General features: G+C 34.2%; 1 protein-coding gene, 1 long non-coding RNA gene and 1 pseudogene across 2 annotated transcripts in view; 1 reads left to right on the plus strand and 2 right to left on the minus strand.

The window, feature by feature from the left end:
- The first annotated feature begins 6,534 nt into the window (after positions 1 to 6,534).
- LOC142238586 (uncharacterized) overlaps positions 6,535 to 23,767 on the plus strand; it is an 81,852-nt gene continuing 64,619 nt past the window's right edge. Inside the window, exon 1 of the long non-coding RNA XR_012722765.1 lies at positions 6,535 to 6,684. This is a non-coding gene — a long non-coding RNA (uncharacterized LOC142238586). The remainder of the gene's footprint in view (positions 6,685 to 23,767) is intronic.
- On the minus strand, positions 6,700 to 11,780 carry LOC142238578 (alpha-tocopherol transfer protein-like). The gene is made up of 3 exons (XM_075310270.1): positions 11,434 to 11,780; positions 7,124 to 7,496; positions 6,700 to 7,051 (listed from the first exon to the last, which is right to left on the minus strand). Exons 1-3 carry the CDS (start codon positions 11,733 to 11,735, stop codon positions 6,791 to 6,793), a joined length of 936 nt encoding a protein of 311 aa, XP_075166385.1. The 5' UTR covers positions 11,736 to 11,780; the 3' UTR covers positions 6,700 to 6,790.
- Positions 15,168 to 21,901, minus strand: LOC142238745 (alpha-tocopherol transfer protein-like; annotated as a pseudogene).

Genomic DNA, 23,767 nt, shown 5'->3' on the forward strand with positions numbered 1-23,767 from the left:
TGTTAATTAAACAAATAATTTAATGAAATGCACAAGATCACCGATTCCTCCGAAAAAATATATAATGTGCAAAATGGTAAAAAACGACTTGCCACTTTTTTGTTTCAGAAAAATATTTTATATGTTTTTTTTTTTTTTTAATAGTGGTTTTAACTTAAAAATTACAGTGCACATTAAACAAATTTTCCGGAAAATTTTAATAGTAGCGTTATTTTGTTTTAAATACAATAAACTCGATTTCATAGAATTCGGCGAAAATTTTAAGACGTGAGCATTTTTCTGGTTTTATCTTAAAAGATACAGTACTCATTTAAGGGTTAATCATATATATTTTTAAACTCTACACCCTGGGAATGACAAAGTTAGTATACCCCCTAACCTTGTCATTCCATTTGCAATACATCTTAATATTCATCTCAGACCTCATTTAGTGGATATATTCTGGATGGTGGCGGAATTTTGAGTCGGTTTAGCGATGTCCATCAGTCCGTATGTTTAAATCACTCAAATTTCCTAACAAAAAAAAAAAAACTATCACCTTGAAACTTGGCACAAGTAGCTGTTATTGGTATAGGTCGTATGGACAAATGGGCTACATCAGATCACTTTTAGCCCCCATATAAACCAACCCCCAGATTTAAATTCCACAGCCCGTTGGAAGAGCTAATTTCATCCGATCCGGTTGAAATTTAGTACGTGATATCAGTATATGCTTTCTAACAACCATGCAAAAATTGGTCGATATCTGTTCATAATTATTACAATAATGCAGAGTTACTGTTGTGCAGTTCTAAAAATTCTTAAAAGGTGGCACTTTCTTTCATACAAAAAAAAAAAGAAAATTAAAGGCATTTGTGCTTGAAATGACTTTAATATTCAGTATATTAACTAACATATTTTTTTTGCATATTTTCCACTAAGAATACTACGGTAAAAAGAAACAAGTATATACGGCCGTAAGTTCGGCCAGGCCGAATCTTATGTACCCTCCACCATGGATTGCATAGAAACTTGTACTAAAGACTGTCATCCACAATCGAATTACTTGTGTTGGGGTAACACTTGCCGATGGGAAGGTATCTTAAAACTTCTTAGCACCGTCTTCTCAATTGTAAGTTAGTCCATACGGGGTATATATTACACAAAAAAAAGGCCGAAAATTTTGACAAAAAATCTATAGCAATACAATTTTGACAACATTTTCTATAGAAATAAAATTTTGGCAAAATTTTCCATAGAAATAAAATCTTGAAAAAATTTTGTATAGAAATAAAATTTTGGCAAAATTTTCTATAGAATAAAATTTTGAAAAAATTTCCTATAGAAATAAAATTTTGGTAGATTTTTTTTGGGGATCGGCTATATATAACTATAGACTGATATGGACCAAGTTTGGCATGGTTGTATGCGGCCATATACAAGCGCAATGTACCAAATTTCAAACCGGATCGGATGAATTTTGCTCCTTCAAGGGGCTCTGGAGGTCAAATCTGGGGATCGGTTTATATGGGGGCTACATATAATTATGGACCGATATGGACCAATTCCCGCATGGTTGTTAGAGACCCTATACTAACACCACGTACCAAATGTCAACCGAATCGGATGAATTTTGTTCTTCTAAGGGGCTCCGAAGGTCAAATCTTGGGAACGGTTTATAAGGGGGCTATATATATAATTATGGACCGATGTGGACAAATTTTTGCATGGTTGTTAGAGACCATATACTAACACCATGTACCAAATTTCAGGCGGATCGGATGAAATTTGCTTCTCTTAGAGGCTCGGCAATCCAAATCTGGGGATCGGTTTATATGAGGGCTATATATAATTATGGACCGATGTAGGCCAATTTTGGCATGATTGTTAGAGACCATATACTAACACCATGTACCACATTTCAACCGGATCGGATGAATTTTGCTCCTCCAAGAGGCTCCGCAAGCCGAATCTGAGGGTCCGTTTATATGGGGGCTATACGTAAAAGTGGTCCGATATGGCCCATTTGCAATACCATCTGACCTACATCAATAAAAACTACTTGTGCCACGTTTCAAGTCGATAGCTTGTTTCGTTCGGAAATTAGCGTGATTTCAACAGACGGAGGACGGTTTCTAGAAACCCAAGGAGTTAAATCGGGAGATCAGTCTTAAGGGGGGCTATGCCAAAAACATGTACGGATACACACAATATTCAGCACATCTAATTGTAGTTCTAGAATCTAGACCCCAAATCGGAGAGCCGGTTTATAAGAGGACTATATACCTAGATAAAAATGGTGCACTATTTCAGCAGGATTTTAAGGGAGAGAGGCAGTACCATCTGCTTACAAAACAATCGAATCAGCGTTGATTTTTGTAGGCGATGTTGCGATTTAGAGCAGCTTCTACAGAAGTGATATATAATTTTGAGTTTCCCATTTTATAGCATTGTTGGTATGAGGGAAAACAGCACTACCTTTCATGCATCTATACTGCATGAATTGATTGCAATAACGTAAACGAATGATCATAAACTAGTTGGATTACTCGTTTACGTTATTGCCACTGATACATACATGCAGTGTGGATGCACTGCCTACATTATTGTATACCAAAAAGCGCAAACTAAACTCTTACTGCTGAAGTATTTTTTACTGGGTCAAAAACTGTACCGTTACACAATATATTCGGCACACCTATTTAGGGCCCTAAAAAATTTAGATTTCCAATTTCAGGCAAATTGGCCTAAGAAATAAAATCGGGAGATCGGTCTAAAAAGGGGCTATACCCAAACATGGACCGATACTCACCATTTTCGCAACACCTGTTTATGGTCCCAAAATACTTCTAGGTTTCCAATTTCAGGCAAATTGGAAGAAAAAACTACGGATTCTAGAAGCACAAAAACTGAAATCGGGAGATTTTAGTTCTTGTGCTATATCAAAACATGGACCGATACTCACCATTTTCGGCACACCACTTTATGGTCCTAAAATACCTCTAGATTTTTTATATCAAAACCTGGACCGATATAGCCCATCTTTGAACTTGACCTGCCTGCAGACAAAAGACGAGTTTGTGCAAAATTTCAGCACGATTGCTTCATTATTGAAGACTGGAGCGGGATTACAACATATAGATAGATGGACATGGTTATATGGTCTTAGAATTTTTCCCTGAGCAAGGATATATATACTTTATATAGTCGGAAATTTATATTTCGATGTGCAACAAACTTATTATACCCCCATCACCATTCTATGGTGGTGGGTATAAAAACACAAAAATATTACTGTATAAATGAATGTAAATTAAAGGGTGGCTTAATATGACAAAAACGTGGTACAAAAATGTAAAAAGTATGTTATTTGGTGGTGTCACGGGTTGAAAAAAGTGGCACAATGGTAACAAATGTGGCCCAAAAATGTAAAAAGTATGGCATTTAGTGTCACAAAATTATCACTGCTTAAAAAAAATTGTCACAAATGTAACCAAAATGGCATGATATGACAAAAATGTGGCGCAAAAATGTAAAACGTATGGTATTTAATGTCAAAAAATTATCACTGCTTCAAAAAAAGTGGATCAATGGTAACAAAAGTGGCACAATATCATAAAAATGTGGCACAAAAATGTAAAAAGGTATGACATTTAGTGTCGTAAAATTATCATTGCTTGAAAAAAGTGGGACAATGGTAACAAAAGTGGCACAATATAACATAAATGTAAAAAACATGGGATAAAAATGTGGCGCAAAAATGTAAAAAGTATGGCATTTAGTGTCACAAAATTAACAATGGCAACAAAAGTGGCACAAAAATGTAAAAAGTATGGCATTTAGTGTCAAACAATTATCCCTGCTTCAAAAAAGTGGATCAATAGTAACAAAAGTGGCACAATATCATAAAAATGTGGCACAAAAATGCAAAAATATGCCATTTAGTGTCGTAAAATTATCGCTGCTTGAAAAAAGTGGAGCAATGGCAACAAAAGTGGCACAATATAACATAAAAGTAAAACCTATGTAAAAGTATATTTCGTGTCACAAAATTATCACTGCTTGAAAAAATTGGCACAAATGTAACAAAACTGGCACAATATGACAAAAATGTGGCGCAAAAATGTAAAAAGTATTGCATTTAGTGTCACAAAATTATCACCGCTTAAACAAAGTGGCAAATTTGTCACTAAAATGGCACAATGGTAACACTGTGACTATTACGTACTCTATGATTGATGTTTGCTTTTTTTGAGTGCCAAAAAGTGTAAGTTTACGGCAAATTTAATTAAAATTAAATCAATTTTTTTTTTAATTCAGAACGGTAAAATTTTCAATTAAGTTTTCAATTTGAAACATTTAAAAAATTGTTTATAAATCTAATGGATTTATTTTATTTTTTAAGTGAAATTATATGAATTAAAATTTTAAATTGAAAACGTCAATATTTGCAATCATTTGCTAAATTTGAGACTTTTTGAATTTGGTTCAATTGTTTCAATTACATTTTTAACTCATTTTGTTTTCAACTAAATTTTTTAATTTTTTCTCTGTGTAATGTAAGACTGGTTGGGAATTTTTTATTGAAAATAACAGTAAAATATAGATGTTATGTTTACTTCAATGATTATTTATTTTAAAAAGATAAGGTTAATGCATTATATTGGATTTACTTTTAGTAGAGAACCTTGCCGTTGGGGGAATCTACCAGGATTAGACTCAGCTGTTGAAAATCCGTAATAATTATAAAATATGCAATTTTTATTATGTCAGTTTGTAAGTTACAATAATATGAAGATTGCCAAACACAAAATCCGGAGACGGGTGTTCAAAATGTCATCCGATACAAGCCCTCATCAGAATTAATTATTGCTATAAAGCGTCATCGAATTTTTATCTTATGGAACTGCTCTTCTAAATGCTCGAGAAATAACAGGTTGGCTGATAAATCCCCGGTCTGACACATAGATGGCGTCGCTAGTATTAAATGCATATTATTTTTATATAGTACCAAAAAAATGGAAAAAAGGAATTTCGTGTTTTGATAAAATACTGTTTTCTGAAGGGAAAAAATACGGTGCAAGCAAAAACTAGGCTTGATAATGAGTTTCCGGACTCTGTCCCAGGGAAATCAACAATAATTGATTGGTATGCAAAATTCAAGTGTGGTGAAATGAGCACGGAGGACGGTGAACGCCCGAACGAGGTGGTTACCGACGAAAGCATCAAAAAATCCACAAAATGATTTTGAATGACCGTAAAATGAAGTTGATCGATATAGCAGAGGCCTTAAAGATATCAAAAGGAACGTGTTGGTCATATCATTAATATTTGGATATTCGGAAGCTCTGTGCAAAATGGGTGCCGCGCGAGCTCACATTTGACCAAAAACAATAACGTGTTGATGATTCTGAGCGGTGTTTGCAGCTGTTACTTGTAATACACCCGAGTTTTTCCGTCCATATGTGACAATGGATGAAACATGGCTCCATCACTACACTCACTAGTCCAATCGACAGTCGGCTGAGTGGACAGCGACCGGTGAACCGTCTCCGAAGCGTGGAAAGACTCAAAACTCCGCTGGCAAAGTAATGGCCTCTGTTTTTTGGGAGGCGCATGGAATAATTTTTATCGATTATCTTGAGAAGGGAAAAACCATCAACAGTGACTATTATATGGCGTTATTGGAGCGTTTGAAGGTCGAAATCGCGGCAAAACGGCCCCATATGAAGAAGAAAAAAGTGTTGTTCCACCAAGACAACGCACCGTGCCACAAGTCATTGAGAACGATGGCAAAAATTCATGAATTGGGCTTCGAATTGCTTCCCCACCCACCGTATTCTCCAGATCTGGCCCCCAGTGACTTTTTCTTGTTCTCAGACCTCAAAAGGATGCTCGCAGGGAAAAAATTTTGCTGCAATGAAGAGGTGATCGCCGAAACTGAGGCCTATTTTGAGGCAAAACCGAAGGAGTACTACCAAAATGGTATCAAAAAATTGGAAGGTCGTTATAATCGTTGTATCGCTCTTGAAGGGAACTATGTTGGACAATAAAAACGAATTTTGACAAAAAAATGTGTTTTTCTTTTTTAGACCGGGGACTTATCAGCCAAACTGTTATACTCGTAAATGGGAGTTAGGTCACTATGTGTATTTATGAATCAAAATTTAGTTATAAATAGTGAAGAAGTAAAATTGGGTGATAGATCAATTCTATATGTATGAGATATATTTTCCAAATTAGTGGTGTACACAGATGAGTGGGCAACATTTTGACCCGAGTCCTACAATAACACGCACAATTGTAGAACAATTTCCTACTTTAAGGAAAATTTGCCTTAGTTCAAAGACATGCGACTTTAACGGAGAGATGCAAATTTACAAAAGTTGTGTCCTAAATTTAATGAAAAAATTTTTTGAAGCAAAGATTATGAACTTTTTTAATTAAAATTTCATTATTTTAAAGAAATTTGTCCTTAATATTTTGTAAATTGCGCTTCCTCAAATTTAGGTTGGGTAATCTTTAATATCACGTAATTATTTTTTTCAGTGTGTGTACAGTTTCCCCGTGTTCCAAAAGTTTCAAATATTCGAGAATTTAAGACCTGTTTTACGTGAGTTATTTGTTAAGGAAATAAAATTGGCGTTGCTTCGACCTCCTTTCTATAAATGGTCTCCAACAACATTCTTCTCAAAAATATGCAAGGTGAGTAAAACACAATTTAAAGTAAAATCTTCAGGAACATCGTTTTTTTTATTAAATTCATATAAATTGCTAACAATTCTATAGATACTCGTAGGATCTTCGAATATTAATCCACTTGCAATTTTCGGAATGAACCCTCCATCCCAAATATTTGATCGTAATCGACTGAAGGTCCAACTCGTAGTTTTTCATCCACACCATATTTATGATCTTCCTTAAAGTAATCACGATGTTGGGCAAAGATTTCCCAATGATTTTGTGTAATTTCTTCTATGGAGCCATTTTCACCACCCAATTCCTTGGGTAGATATTTCTGGGGTACATGCTCAAACAAAGTGGATTGCCAATTGGTGCCATGAATTCGTAGCTTTATAAAAAGATAAGAAAACATTTGTTAAAAGTCCTATTTTTTAATTTTTTTCTTATGCTCAATATTTACCCTTTCCTTTTGTTTTTCCGGTATAAAAGATTTGACCATTGCAAACAGTTTTTCCAAACTTGCTGGAGCATTTATTACATGGACCGCTCTCTGACGCAATGGCGTTGCATCTTCAGCAAATGTGGACATTTTCTTAATGACAGTTGGTGTCATCTGTAACATGTGACCGGTGGTATAATTGGCCATATCTAAAATTTGTACAAATCCATTGACCACTGTATAATCATCATTGCGCATTGTGATTTCCTGAGTACCATTGGCCAAACACATAATGTCAGCGAAACTGAATTTTTCTGTGGGATACAGGGCAGTTCGTATATATTGAATACGTGGTCCCGTCTCATTTAAGGGTGTGGGTAAATTTAAGCCAATTCTGAAAGCAAAGGTGATAAATATTTTAGATAATTTAGGATTGTGTTAATCAACATAATAATAATATTATTTGATTTGTGAATCTATGGGAGAAATTGTTCGCCTTAGTTGTGAAAAAGTATATACCACCGAAAGTTCTGTTGGACGAGACTTCGCTGGGCCTTACACCATAATAGCGAACCTAGGCCGTGTCTACATCTTCGGAATTTATAACTCTTTTTTTAAATGGGTCGATATGCCTATAGTCCCCACCCAGCAAACACTCTCATTACCAAATAAACTTGGTCCAAAATTTCTAACTAATTAACATACTATTAAATCGAAATTGTAATTACTTTTGCATGGGCATATCCTATGAAGAAAGTACTTCCCTAAACTTGAGATCCGGAGATTTCGGTGGCCATTATGCGGTAGAAATGAACCGGTAAACCTCCTTTTTAAGTCATTCTTGGTTGGCACTTGTTGAGTCCTATTGGAATGTGCAAACTTACTCTGCAAAAACCATTGGATTTAAAAATGTTAAAATGAGTGCTAAAGCGGTGAATCTCCTTATAAAGTCCTTCCTCTCCAAAAAACATTGGATTTAAAAATTGTTAAAATATCTTTAGCACTATACGAAGTTCAATACAGGTACAATTTTAGTTAAATTTGAAACTCATTTGAAACACTTATGAACTCAATTTAAGCAAACTTTTCCCATTTCAAGGAAATATTAACAATTTTATTTTTTAGTAAAATTATGTTTGTATATTTGTATAAAACTTTTTCTCTCATATTTTTTAGTTCAAGTCAATAAATTAAGCAAAAAATTATTCAAATAAGGGACATTTTAACTAAACTAAAGTTAAGTTGGCATTAGCGCCCCCTTTGCTTGCGATATATTACATGTTTCTCGTCCAAAAGTAACATTTTGCTCTTGATCATATTCCTCCTCTGGGTGAAACTCCTTTTTAATCCAGTCCTCCTTTTAATTGAGTCCTGTTGGAATGTCCAACCTTACCTAAAATGACACAAGCGCATAAGCCCAACGGATTGCGATTTTTGTGACCATTATGCGGTAGAAATGAACCTCGTTCTTTAAACCATTCTTGGTTGAAGCGCGCTGAGTGCGATGGTGCTGAATGCTGTTGGAATGTCCATGGTCTGCCACCGAAATGTTCTAAAGACAGCGCTTCAATACTGTCTTTAGAACATTTTCTCGATAATTATTACGGCCCACAACATTACCATCGAAGTCGTGTGAGTCCTGGTGGCCACTAAATTTTCAGCTGACCCGATCTGGTAAACTCCATCATTTTGTTTGTTCACTAACTTCTCAATTTGGAGAAAAATTTGATAATTGGCCACTTCCGTGCAGGACAAGCAACTCATTGGCTCTTTCCAGTTTAAATTTCTTTATTTACATTCTCGCGATATGTTCACCTCACGAGCAAGTTTTCTACCGCTTCGGCGGGGATTTCGATCGAATGTGGGCTTTACATACACGGTTGGTAAAAAATAATAAAATTTTTACAAAATTTTTTATTTTGTTGTTTGTGATCTCAGCTTAAAGCCATGCATTGACTAAACTACAAGTGTAGCTTTGCCCAAATAAATTTGACAAGCATACTTTTCCTCTTTTGGTTAAGCTACACTTGTAGTTTAGTCAATGCATGGCTTTAAGCTGAGATCAAAAAAAATTCCTATAGAAATAAAATTTTGATAAAATTTTCTATAGAAATACGATTTTGACAAAATTTTCTTCAGAAATAAAATTTTTACAAAATTTTCTATAGAAATAAAATTTTGACAAAATTTTCTATAGAAATACGATTTTGACAAAATTTTCTATAGAAATAAAATTTTGACAAAATATTCCATAGAAATAAAATTTTGACAAAATGTTCCATAGAAATAAAATTTTGACAAAATTTTCAATAGAAATCAAATACTGACAAAATTTTCTACAGGAATAAAACAAAAATTGACAAGATTTTCTATAGAAATAAAAGTTTGACAAAATTATCTATAGAAATAAAATTTTGATAAAATATTCTTTAGAAATTAAATTGTTGACAAAATTTTCTACAGAAATACGATTTTGACAAAATTTTCTATAGAAATATATGATAAAATATTCTACAGAAATCACATTTTGACAACATTTTCTATAGAATTAAAATTTTGACTAAATTTTCTACAAAAATTAAATTTTTGACAAAATTTTCTACAAAAATTAAAGTTTTGGCAAAATTTTCTACAGAAATAAAATTTTGACAAAATCTTCTATAGAAATAAAATTTTTACAAAATTTTCTATAGAAATAAAATTTTGACAAAATTTCCTATAGAAATAAAATGTTGACAACATTTTCTATAAAAAGTAAAACTTTGACAAAATTTTCTATAGAAATAAAATTTTGACAAAATTTTCTATAGAAATAAAATTTAAACAAAATTTTCTATAGAAATCACATTTTGACAACATTTTCTACAGAAATCACATTTTGACAAAATTTTCTATAGAATTAAAAATTTGACAAAGTTTTCTACAAAAATTAAATTTTTGCAAAATTTTCTACAAAAATTAAATTTTTGGCAAAATTTTCTACAGAAATAAAATTTTGACAAAATCTTCTATACAAATAAAATTTTGACAAAATTTTCTATAGAAATAAAATTTTGACAAAATTTCCTATAGAAATAAAATTTTGACAAAATTTCCTATAGAAATAAAATTTTGACAAAATTTCCTATAGAAATAAAATTTTAACAAAATTTTCTAGAGGAATAAAATTTTGACAAAATTTTCTATAGAAATAAAATTTAGACAAAATTTTCTATAGAAATAAAAGTTTGACAAAATTTTCTATAGAAATAAAATGTAGACAAAATTTTCTATAGAAATAAAATTTTGACAAAATTTTCCATAGAAATAAAATTTTGACAAAATTTTTTATAGAAATCAAGTTTTGACAAAATTTTTTATTGAAATAAAATTTTGACAAAATTTTCTAAAAAAAAAATTTTCCATAGAAATAAAATTTTGAAAAAATTTTGTATTTGTACGCCATGAGAAATAAAATTGTTGACAAAATTTTCTGTAGAAATAAAATTTTTACAAAATTTTTTATAGAATAAAATTTTACAAAATGAGATAGTTTTTATAAAATGTTCTCCAAATGGTGGTAGATTATTTTTGGATCGATTGGCAACCGTGTTCATATATCCTTCGTTTCTGTGTTGTAACCGGGCTTTCCCCAACTTTTTGGCTCGATGAAAGACTGAATGTATCAAGCAATGGTCCGAAACAAAAGCTTTATTCATATTTAAACGTTGCAGGTCTATAACAATAGTCACTTTGCCGTTTTCCAGCCTAATGTATAGCAATCACACTATCACGCTTGAATTCCTTCACGAATAACTTTATTTCTGAATGCATTAGATCAAAATGTTTTTCCAAGCTTGTAAACAATAAAATCAATTGTCATTGGAATAAGTCAGTCAGCTGTCAGACGAGTGGTCGTGAAAAGAAGAAGTGGTCTAGAAATGAGATGATGGGTGCAATACATATCAGCCACCCTGTTTGAGCAAACCATGTAATTTGCGAAGAATAAAAAGCAAATGTGTGAGATACATGGTTGTACCGTCAAGATATGTTAAGTCATTATTCTTAAGCAAACGGTACTGCTGGCGGTATGTTACTAATGCTCTTGGTAAGCAGTTTTTCACCTCAATTATTTGCCCAGTTTTTGCAGTGCCTAACTCTGACAATCCCCATCACATCGAATCCCGTCCGGTAATATCGAATTCTCAATAAAACAGCGCCCCACTGATGAGAATGGGTAGCACGCCATGAGAGATATGAGAGAATTTGCCACCCTTTCGATGATAGTTCTGTGAATTTTATATGAATTTCCATAAGAGAATTTCACTTCCCTGTTTCATAGTTATACTTACCCCATTTTAAAAAGTTCAATCGTCTTTGGATCATCAACATCTTGTATGGTATAGAAATCGGGATATTTAGTTCTTAACGTATAATATTTATCAATTTTTGATTTGGCTTTTTCCATGCTGTATTTACAACCTCTTAAGAAGCTTATCAGAAATTGATCATCTGTACGAGCTCTTAAATGAGGTTGCTTTTCAATCCAATCGCGAAAATCTTTCAAATCCTCTTCAATTCTTTCGGGCACTTCATGTAATTCATCACAGGCTATTTTCTGCAGAGCCTCAGGTAGGGGACGTATGTTGGGCATATTTACAGCAAAAATAAGTACACCGGCCACTGATACCTCAACAAATGGAAAGACTAAACTAATATGAATGCGTTTGAATGTGGTTTTGTTTAATAGGTAACATTTTCGGAATATTTTAAAACATGGCAAATGGATAAGATAAGAGTTTCGCCCTAGTTGTTGGTGATAAATGATAAGTTCATCAGAGCAAATGAAAATTTAAAGTGTTCAATAAGCGATTATGTTTTTTTCGGTAAACGTGTTTTGTTTTTAATATCAACTAAAGTGCATTCAAAAGAAGTGTTTAGAAATAGAATTTGATCCAGACAACCTTTGGTAACAGAATTATAGAATAAACCAAGTTAGCACTGAATATCGAAATCGTTAAAGATTAGATTTCTTAACTTGGTTTATTTTTTTTTAACAGATCCATTAGCTTTTGTTTGTTATTTGATTTTTAGATTTTGTTTTAAATAATTTTATAAAATACGAGTAAGGCTCTATCCCTCAACTAATCTACTTTTAATTTATTAAATGAACCACCCAGGCCGGAAAAGCAGTTTTGAGATTCATTGGCTTGTCCAAGCGTGTAAAGAGTTCATCGGTGCCATATGTAGAATTTTCTTGAACATTTTAACTCCACAATGGAGGCATGCAACGGCATCTTATCCTATGGAAGCATCTTATCAGTACAACGGCTAGCCACATTACGCGTAACCTTCCAGAGGTAGAAAATACGATTTTCTATCAAAAAATGGCAGAACCGCTGGGATAACGAAAAAGTACGGAAGGACATGGGTAAATAGACGACATGCAATGCCATCTCTACGGAAGCGAGATATGGTGTAAGACCGCTAGGTTAGATTAAAGTGGCAGCCCGGTTTGATTGAGGCTCACTTAGACTATTCAGTCCATTGTGGTACCACATTAACTAAAAGTACCTATTACATATGTGCACTTCTAGTTTTTACCGTTGAGCCCACCCAATTATTTTCTTCTCTTAAACCACCTGATTGTTCCAAAAACATTCGCAGGCTACTTAAGTTAAGGTTTTCCAGCTCCTCCAAGAATTTAATGCTATATGCTCCTAAAATTCGTTTACGCCTGAAGGTCAGTACTAGTTTAGCTTTTCGCGGTTACTTTATTAAGACAGTTCAATATAAAGCAGATAAATTAACTCAATTGATGCGCAGTTTCATGTTCTTCCAGATTTCGACAAGACTTTACAGGAATATGCTTGTTTTCATTTATAATTTTGATTATTTCTGGAAAAGTAATCGCGAAAATAAAGTGATTTTCAACTCGAAAACCGAACATAGTACCTACCTATACCCTAAATGCAGGACACTCACACAAGAGGTGTTTTATCGATTCCTTTTTCCTCCTCATCATGACAGCTTAAAGGGTGATACGGTCAAAATTTGGTCAAGGGAAAACGCGTGTAAATCGGTGAAATCGTTTATTTAAAAAATCAAATTAAATTTCTTTTTCAAGTTCAATTAGTATAAAATTCAGGAAAAATATTCAGTTAGGCTTTCGCTTTTCCAAATCCGAATTGCCGGGCCTCACGCTTGACACCTGCCATCAGATTTTGTACAGCCACCTTGTCCACCTTCTTCGCCGCAGAAAGCCAGTTTGCCTTGAACTGCTGCTCGTCCTTAGCAGATTTTTGGTCTTCTTTAGGTTCCGCTTGACAATAGCCCAGTATTTCTCAATTGGGTGGAGCTCTGGCGTGTTGGGAGGGTTCTTGTACTTGGGAACCACCTGCACGTTGTTGGCGGCGTACCACTCCATGGCCTTTTTACCGTAATGGCAAGATGCCAAATCCGGCCAAAACAATACAGAACAACCGTGTTTCTTCAGGAAAGGCAGCAGACGTTTATTCAAACACTCTTTCACGTAAATTTCTTGGTTGACAGTCCCGGAAGCTATAAAAATGCTGTTTTTCAAGCCACAGGTACAGATGGCTTGCCAAACCAGATATTTCTTTGCGAACTTTGACAGTTTTATGTGCTTGAAAATATCTGCTACCTTTCCCCTTCCTTTTACCGTATAAAACTCCTGTCCCGGAAGCTGCTTGTAGTCGGCTTTGACGTAGGTTTCGTCGTCCATTACCACGCAGTCAAACTTCGTCAGCATCGTCGTGTACAGCCTCCGGGATCGCGCTTTGGCCGTCGTATTTTGTTTATCATCGCGATTTGGAGTCACTACCTTCTTGTAAGTCGATAGTCCGGCTCGTTTTTTGGCTCGATGCACGGTTGTAGACGATACACCCAGCTTATTTGCGGCATATCGGAGAGAGAGGTTAGGGTTTCGCTTGAAACTACCGGCAATTCTCTTTGTCGTCTCTGCGGATTCCGGTTTTCGATTTCCCCCCGATCCAGACTTCCTGGCTGTCGACAAACGTTCCCCAAACACTTTAATACATTTGTAACGGTTGATTTGGCAACTTTTAGCGATTTTGCTAGCTTTGCGTGCGAGTAGCTCGGATTTTCGCGATGCGCGAGCCAAATTTTGATACGCTGCTCTTCTTGCTTGGACGGCATTTTGACAACTGAAGATTGAATTACAAAATCAAAATAGAAGCAACATTCTACACACACACACCTTCAAAATGAGGGGTGTTCAGGTTTTTTAAATGCAAAATTGAAAGAAATACGTCAAGTTTATATTGACCAAAATTTGGAATACATAAGGTCGTGGGTTCGAGTCCTGCTTCGACCGAACACCAAAAAGTTTTTCAGCGGTGGATTATCTCACCTCAGTAATGCTGGTGACATTTCTAAGTGTCTCAAAACTTCTCTAAGTGGTTTCACTGCAATGTGGAACGCCGTTCGGACTCGGCTATAAAAAGGAGGTCCCTTGTCATTGAGCTTAACATGGAATCGGGCAGCACTCAGTGATAAGAGAGAAATTCACCAATGTGGTATCACAATGGACTGAATAGTTTAAGTGAGCCTGATACATCGGGCTGCCACCTAACCTAACCTAACCATTGCACCACGGTGGCTCCATAACACGGCTTAAGTTTAAATGGTGTAGTTGCAACCTCTGCAGTTCTCCCATCGGCATAATGCCCACCGACCTATAAGCAGAGGAAAGAGATACAATTTTCATCCTAAAATAGACTTAATTCGACGACAGTTAAGGAAATAAGACATAAGTCTATCCAAAAATGGCGGAACTGCTGGTGTAGTAAAAGATACGGAAGATATACCAGACCTAATTCCAGGACATGGGTAAATAGACGACATGGAGAAATAGACTACGTCATATAGTAGTATATTTCTCCATGGCAAGGTGACATCCAAATGTTACCAACATTGCTAACAGAAGTAAGCCACCGTTGATTATGATGCATGCTGTTATTGAAATTCCTGAGAAGTACCCATAACGAGTACCTATTACGAAGATCAATATTTGCGGTAACTCAATAAATAAAACAATAGAATGTGAAATAAATTTATAAAATATTATATTTAATTGACTTAGTTTTTCTCTTTCTGCATAGACCTTTCACAATTCCATAGACCCAATATACAGTAGTAATTTTCAACTTAAAATAAATTTGACAATAGTACACATACACACACTCAACAATGCAAACCTTTGTTTATGATTATAATTTATTTTAGATTATTCATGAACCTTTTAATCTACCTCCAATTTTCTAAATGAGCCACTTAGACCATAAACACTATCGAAATCAATTGGCTTTCCCAAGCGTAGATGTTCATCGGTACCATATTTGGAATTTTCTTTAAAGAAGTCACGATGAGTTTCCCAAACTTTTAAATAGTCAGCACATATCTGAGTCAAGGAACCATTGGATCCACCATATTCTTCTGGTAAAAACTCTAGAGGTATATGCTGCAGGAGATTGTCCAATTTGTGGCCACAAAAGAAAACCTAAAAAATAGAAAAAAGAGAAAATTAATGTTAGATCGATTAAAAAATAATAATCAGAGAACTGAATATAGAGATTAGTAAGATAATCGACAAGCACAAGCTTTACACATGGCTAGAGCATCTGAAGCAATGTAACCTAGGCACAGGAACAGGTACGTTGTGATCAACAGTGAGAGCACTCTCAAACCCCCTCCACAAGGGATGAAGGGATCTCAGTCAGAAGTGACGGTGACTGATCCGAAGAGATGCGCTAAATTTTTCAATCGACAGTCTAGCTTCCCGAAAGTGATAGACCGAAAAGGAGAGTCATTCGTCGCATTCGTGGTCTCCGAGCCAGCGATACACAATTTACATAAGCCGAAGTTACCAATGTCAGTGCGAAACCATCCAAGGCGCTGGGCCCCGTTGCTAATGCTGAAGCATCTGGAAATACTCGGAGTTGAGTATTTGAAGTTACCAATGTCAGTGCGAAACCATCCAAGGCGCTGGGCCCCGTTGCTAATGCTGAAGCATCTGGGAATACTCGTAGTTGAGTATTTGACCAGGCTTCTCAATTTGTCTCTGAAATCACTCATTGGGTGGGGGTATAATGATTTCAATACTGAAACCAGACAAAGACTCGAGAAAGGGTGACCGATTTCCCTTCTTTCGCTAGTAACAAAGACACTAGAGGCTATACTCCTCCCCAGCCATGTGGAGAATTTTTCAGCTGCCAACTATCAACATGGATTCCGTAAAGTGCATAGCACAATGACAGCTTTGCACCCACTATAGTTGAATGTCAGAGTCGACGGCGAAACAATTCCGACTATAAATTACCGCAAGGTTTTCGGGGTCACATTCGACACCCTCTTCAAGTCGTCGGCCCATGCCACTGCATTTTGTGACAAGCTCCGCAGTAGACACAAGGTCCTCAAGTCTCAGAAGTGGACATCCACGGTAGTCTTGATTTTGTCTACGTTTGAAAGGTGTCAACCAATGTGATAAACGTCTCACAAAAACTCTCCGCTTTTGAAGGATTTCCGCTTTTTAGAGTGTCCAAGTTTGAGAGGCTTAACTGTAAACCTTTTTACTTGGTGGCTGTTATGTAAAGTAAAGGTGAAAATGATGGGAGCAACCTCCTTCTTAAGTGCGATGGTGTTGAGTCCTCTTGAAATGTCCATGGTCCGAGGCTGAAATGATTGTCTGCCCAAGGCTTTGTTGCTGTAAATGGAATACTCTTATGAGGTCTTATGAGGGAAATGTAAACTAGAGTTTTGGAAACTGCACTGAGCTTTAGATCAAGAACGAGGCTGCAATGGTAGAGATTAGATGTTTAGAGAATCGGGCCAAACATGATAATAAAAGCGGGAATAACTGCTGAAAAAATAAATGACAACATTTTCTATAGGAATAAAAATTTTACAAAATTTTCTATAGAAATAAAATTTTGATAAAATTTTCTGTAGATATAAAATTTTGACAATATATCTATAGAATAAAATTTTGACAAAATTTTCTATAAAAATAAAATTTTGATAAAATTGTTTTATAGAGAAATAAAATTTAGACAAAATTTTCTATAGAAATAACATTTTACAAAATTTTTTTATAAAGAAATAAAATTTTGAAAAAATTCTCTATAGAAATAAAATTTTAACAAAATTTTCTATAGAAATAAGATTTTAACAAAATTTTCTATAGAAATAAAATTTTGACAAAATATCTATAGAAATAAAAATTTGACAAAATTTTCTATAGAAATAAAATTTTGATAAAATTATCTATAGAAATAAAATTTTGAAAAAATTTTCTACAGAAATAAAATTTTGAAAAAATTTTCTATAGAAATAAAATTTTGACAAAATTTTCTATAGAAATAAAATTTTGACAAAATTTTCTATAGAAATAAAATTTTGAAAAAATTTTCTACAGAAATAAAATTTTGAAAAAATTTTCTATAGAAATAAAATTTTGACAAAATTTTCTATAGAAATAAAATTTTGACAAGATTTTCTATAGAGATAAAATTTTGACAAAATTTTCTATAGAAATAAAATTTTGACAAAATTTTCTATAGAAATAAAATTTTGACAAAATTTTCTATAGAAATAAAATTTTGACAAAATTTTCTACAGAAATAAAATTTTGACAAAATTTTCTATAGAAATAAAATTTTGACAAAATTTTCTATAGAAATAAAATTTTGACAAAATTTTCTATAGAAATAAAATTTTGAAAAAATTTTCTATAGAAATAAAATTTTGACAAAATTTTCTATAGAAATAAAATGTTGACAAAATTTTCTATGGAAATAAAATTTTGACAAAATTCCCTATAAAAATAACATTTCGACAAAATTCTCTATTGAAATAAAATGTTGGCAAAATTTTCTATAGAAATAAAATTTTGACAACATTTTCTGTAAAAATTAAATTTTGACAAAATTTTCTATAGAAGTAAAAATTTGACAAAATTTCTATAAAAATAAAATTTTAACAAAACTTTCTATAGAAATAAAATTTTTGACAAAATTCTTTATAGAAATAAAATTTTGACAAAATTCTCTATAAAAATAACATTTCGACAAAATTCTCTATTGAAATAAAATGTTGACAACATTTTCTATAAAAATAAAATTTTGACAAAATTTTCTATAGAAATAAAATTTTGTCAAAATTTTCTACAGAAATAAAAATTGTACAACATTTTCTGTAAAAATAAAATTTTGACAACATTTTCTGTAAAAATAAAATTTTGACATTTTCTATATAAATAAAATTTTGATAAAATTTACTATAGAAATAAAAATTTGACAAAATATCTATAGAAATAAAAATTTTACCAAATTTTTTTTATAGAGAAATAAAATTTTCACAAAATTCTCTATAGAAATAAAATTTTGACAAAATTCCCTATAAAAATAACATTTCGACAAAATTCTCTATTGAAATAAAATGTTGACAAAATTTTCTTTAGAAATAAAATTTTGACAACATTTTCTGTAAAAATAAAATTTTGACAAAATTTTCTATAGAAATAAAAATTTGACAAAATTTCTATAGAAATAAAATTTTGACAAAATTTTCTATAGAAATACAATTTTTGACAAAATTCTCTATAGAAATAAAACTTTGACAAAATTCTCTATAAAAATAACATTTCGACAAAATTCTCTATTGAAATAAAATGTTGACAACATTTTCTATAAAAATAAAATTTTGACAAAATTTTCTATAGAAATAAAATTTTGACAAAATCTTCTATAGAAATAAAAATTGTACAACATTTTCTGTAAAAATAAAATTTTGACAACATTTTCTGTAAAAATAAAATTTTGACAACATTTTCTATATAAGTAAAATTTTGACAACGTTTTTTATAGAAATAAAATCTTGACAAAACTTTCTATAGAAATAAAAATTTGACAAAATTTCTGTAGAAATAAAATTTTGACAGAATTTTCTCTAGAAATAAAATTTTCTCTACAAATAAAATTTAGATTTCTAAAATAGGTTTTTTTTTTAATTTTGTAGATTTTTGGTAAAATTTTCTTCAAATTTTGGTGGACATTTTTTTTGGCAACTGTGATTATAATCCCACCTTACCCTATTACTTAACTTCTTGAAGCTCTGATTGTTTTGTTTCATATTCCAAATGTGCTACTGTACTTACCCTTTCTTTTATTTTTTGTGGCAAAACTGATGTTATCATTTGGCATATCTGTGCTGCAGCTTCTGGCATATTGATTATACATAATGCGGCAGCACGAAAAGGCATGGCCTTTTCAAGAAATGCAGTGGATCTGGATAAAACACTTATGCCAATACGTGAAAGGAAATTCAGCGACAATGATGACAAGTCCACAACATAGCACAAACCATGAATACAGGCATATGGATCGTCCACCAACATTATGTCGTGCATAGCAACATCCAATAAAATCAAATCTTCAATACTCTGATCCTGGAGAAGTTCATAGTGGCGATAGACAACAATACGTGGACCATTATCATTCAAAGGTCTGGGTAGGGGAACCACACAGCTGGAAACAATGAAGTTATGGAGAAATCATTTTAAAATCGATCCATATTTTATAAATTGATCTTACCCCCTTTTAAATAAATCCTGAAAACGTTTTGCATCCACATCTGTGGGGCATAACATTTCAGGATATTTTGTCCTCAAAGTGAAATAGGTATCGATTTTGCTCTTGGCCTTTTCCAAACTAAATTTGCATCCTCGTAAAAATTGTACCAAAATTGAGGGTCTGTCCGTGCTCTTAAATGCGGCTGTTGTTCTATCCATGACACTAAGGCTTCCAAATCCTCAACAAGTCTATTGGGTACTTCTCCCAATTCCTCAATGGCAACTTTTTGTAAATGCTCGTCGAGCGGTTTAATTTGAGCCATACTTTATGCAAGCAAACGAAAAACGATACTACGAGAATTTGCCTCGAAATATGGAAATTCAATTTATGCCACTTTGTACTTTGTTTTGTTTGATTTTGTTGATCAGATTTAAAGATTTTCTGTTAGAAAAATTTTTTTGCAAAGTTTTATTACAAGTGCTTAATTGGACGACGCCAAAGTCTAATATGAGTGTTGAAAGTTTGCTTGCCGCAAACAACATTGGTCCAGATAATCCATCATTTTTTTGATGCATAATCATTATCATTAACGTTGTATTAAAGCATCGAAAGAACACATAACTTCGCTTGTCTACTTTGTTGTATATATGTGGGACACTCCACGATATGAGATGTGTGGATTAAAACGTAAATCAAATACCAGGGGGAATAATTTACTCCGGTGGATCGAAGATGCGTGAGAGGACGGGACTATATGTGGAGTAGGACCCCGACACCGAGCAGAAGTTCTAGCTATAACTGGCTCAGAAATAACACTAGGTCATGCAGACGGAGGATAATGAAGGCAATAGCAGACATGTCGGTACGATCGTGAACCGTATTAGAATACAAAAGAATGATGAACGAATACTCGCAATACGGTAGGATCTGCATCATATGGGTACCGGGACATGCCGCAATAAGGGGAAACGGAAGACACATAAAGCGATGCAACGGTTGGAAGGACGACAAAAATACTATGACGTCACCCAGATAAGAAACAGACTGGAGAATTATTCAAAGAGAGTACGACGATAATCAGGATAACCATGGTATAAATGACCGGGCATCTCGAATTAAGAGCATATATGTGCCGAATAGAAGCAGCCGAGGATCGTGCATGTGGGATGCAGGTTTTGAGGATGATGAACCCTTGGAATATTACCTTTGTCACCGACTTGCCTTTCTAAGCATCGAGTTAACCATATCGATGAACATATTATTCGGGACCTGGCCCAGTTTGGAAACAGGGACTGGAAACAAATTAGGATATTCGTTAGAGACACAGAGTTTCTGGAAAAAAGGAAGGCACGACTAATGAATATATTTATAAAGCAACGATTATGCACTTTCTTTTGATTACAATTTCTTTAGATCAAAGAAATTTGCCCTTAATTTGTCCTTGTTATTTGTTTATCATTTGCCTTGTCTGCTTTTGAGTGAGATGACGGGTCTGCGATTAAACGATCAAAGTATACTCGGAATATGGCAGGATCCGTATCATATGGGTGCCCGGATATGACGAAATAAGAGGACGCGTAAAGGCAAATGAACCGGTGATAAGAGCTAGGACGCATAGGGATGTGCCCTTGCAGAACGCAAATCCCATAGAAACAACGTGGGCCGAGTTGGATGAATCGGCGCTGGAGGCACATAAAGCGATGTGGACCAATGCAACGGTCGGAAGGACGACAAAAAAGTCTGGACAACTACTCAAGGAGACTAGGACGACATTCAGGAGGGCCGCAGGAATAATGGCCGCACACCTCAAATTGAGAGTAGAGGTGTGCGCGTGAGTGAAATTTTACTCACACTCACGCACATTCACGAAGTCAAATATTTATTCACGCACGATAAGTGTCGTAGCCACTCACACTCACGCACATTCACGAAATAAAAAGTAGTACTCACGTAAGCTCACGCACGAACTACTTTTACAGACTCACGCTCACGCACGATCCACGACAATTCACGACACTCACGACAAATTCACGACACTCACGACATTTTCCATCCGGGAATGAGCAAAGGTAACAAAATTCATAAATAAAATATAGTTCGAAAGCTAAATCAATTTCATTTAACGTACGAGTAACCATTGCACCACCGTGGTGCAATGGTTAGCATGCCCGCCTTGCATACACAAGGTCGTGGGTTCGATTCCTGCTTCGACCGAACACCAAAAAGTTTTTCAGCGATGGATTATCCCACCTCAGTAATGCTGGTGACATTTCTGAGGGTTTCAAAGCTTCTCTAAGTGGTTTCACTGCAATGTGGAACGCCGTTCGGACTGGGCTATAAAAAGGAGGTCCCTTGTCATTGAGCTTAACATGGAATCGGCCAGCACTCAGTGATAAGAGAGAAGTTCACCAATGTGGTATCACACAATGGACTGAATAGTCTAAGTGAGCCTGATACATCGGGCTACCACCTAACCTAACCTAAGAATTAAATCTTGATTTTTTCGTGAGCGTGATTTTGCAGAAATTTTATTCACGCACATTCACGAGACGATTTTATTACTCACGCACGACATATTTATTTTAGTCCCATTCACGCACATTCACAAGAGTTGCTTCAGATTTTATTCACGGTTCACGTAATTTACGCGTGAATCACGCGTGCCACGCGCACACCTCTAATTGAGTACACATCTGTTCCGTATAGGAGCACCAGAGGATGGTGCATGAAGTGTGGAAGTTTTGAGGATGATGGAACCTGGGAATATTACCTTTGTCACTGCCCTGCCTCTACTAGTCAAAAAGTTAATCATATCGGTGAAGAAGTAATTCGGGAACTGTCCCAGCTTGGAAACAGGAACTGGTGAAAATTTAGAGAAGTCGTTAGAGATACAGAGTTCCTAGAATAAAAGAAGGGTACGATGGGAAGGAGAAGTTGATGTACTCAACAAGCCGATTATTGGCATAGGTGTATGTCAGCCACAATATGAATCCTCTTTTCGACCTAATCTAACCTTTTTTGTGGTAAAAATTTTGTTTTTTCCCCAATTAAAAAATAACATTTTCCTCTAGAAGTTGATATTCCTGCTCTGCGAGCACACCGTAAACTTAAATTTAGGCGATATAGTTCTCGGTTTCTTTTTCGCCTTAGTTCATTACAACCAGAATGGCAATATTAATAAGCCTGAGGCTATGGGGTCTATACCAAAACCTGGGCTGATATAGCTCATCAACAGGTCAACTGTTTGCCGACAAAAAACGAATCTGTGCCAAATTTCAGAACAACAGACGGATGGACGGATCGTTGGATTATCTCAGAATTTCTAAAATATTTCAAAGTGAACACATTGTCTGTGTATCATATTATAAATGGTTATGATGATATCGGTAGTGTTGATTCGGTAATAAAGGATATAATATGCAATAAATACCTCTAGATTTCCTATTTCCGTCAAATTGTGGTATCTAGTATCCTTAGAAATTAAATCGGCATATCGGTCTATATGGGAGCTATACGACGACATGGACCGATACGCACCACACCCAAAAAAAAAAAAAAAAAAACAAAAAATAATAATAATTTCTAAAAGTTCATTCCGTAGGAAAGAATTATTTTTTGTATGCATATTCGGTACCACGTTGTTGACTTCAGATGTCTAACTTCAGGCAAATCGAATAAAAAATTCGTAATTTAGAATCACAAGAAGTCAAATCGGGAGATGGTGCTGTACCAAACCAGGGACCGATACATACAAAATTTGGTGCACTTATTTGTAGATCTGAAATACTTTTAGATTTCCAATTGAGGCTCAAGAAATCAAATCGAAGGACGTTTTTTGTGGGGTCTATATTAAAAGTTGGACCGATATAGCCTATGATCGAACTTCACCTGGTTTGTAGATAAAAGACAAATCTTTTCTAAATTTCAGATCAACCGACGGACGGACGGTCATCGTTAGATCACCTTAAAATATCTTAGTATAATTAGCCTACACCCATAACCACAATGATAGATTTTTTCTTCTCCAACTAAAAATTACTTCAATTTTCTAAAATTAAAAAAAAAAAAAAACAAG

The sequence above is a fragment of the Haematobia irritans genome, chromosome 5 (genome assembly GCF_050003625.1).
Source record: "Haematobia irritans isolate KBUSLIRL chromosome 5, ASM5000362v1, whole genome shotgun sequence".
NCBI classification, from domain to species: Eukaryota; Metazoa; Arthropoda; class Insecta; order Diptera; family Muscidae; genus Haematobia; species Haematobia irritans.

Coding starts and splice junctions, on each gene's coding strand:
- LOC142238578 (XM_075310270.1), bottom strand. CDS start 11,735: ATGCCCAACATACGTCCCCTACCTGAGGCTCTGCAGAAAATAGCCTGT. Junction 7,497..11,433: donor ATTGAACTTTTTAAAATGGG/GTAAGTATAACT, acceptor CTTTGCTTTCAG/AATTGGCTTAAATTTACCCA. Junction 7,052..7,123: donor CGGAAAAACAAAAGGAAAGG/GTAAATATTGAG, acceptor CTTTTTATAAAG/CTACGAATTCATGGCACCAA.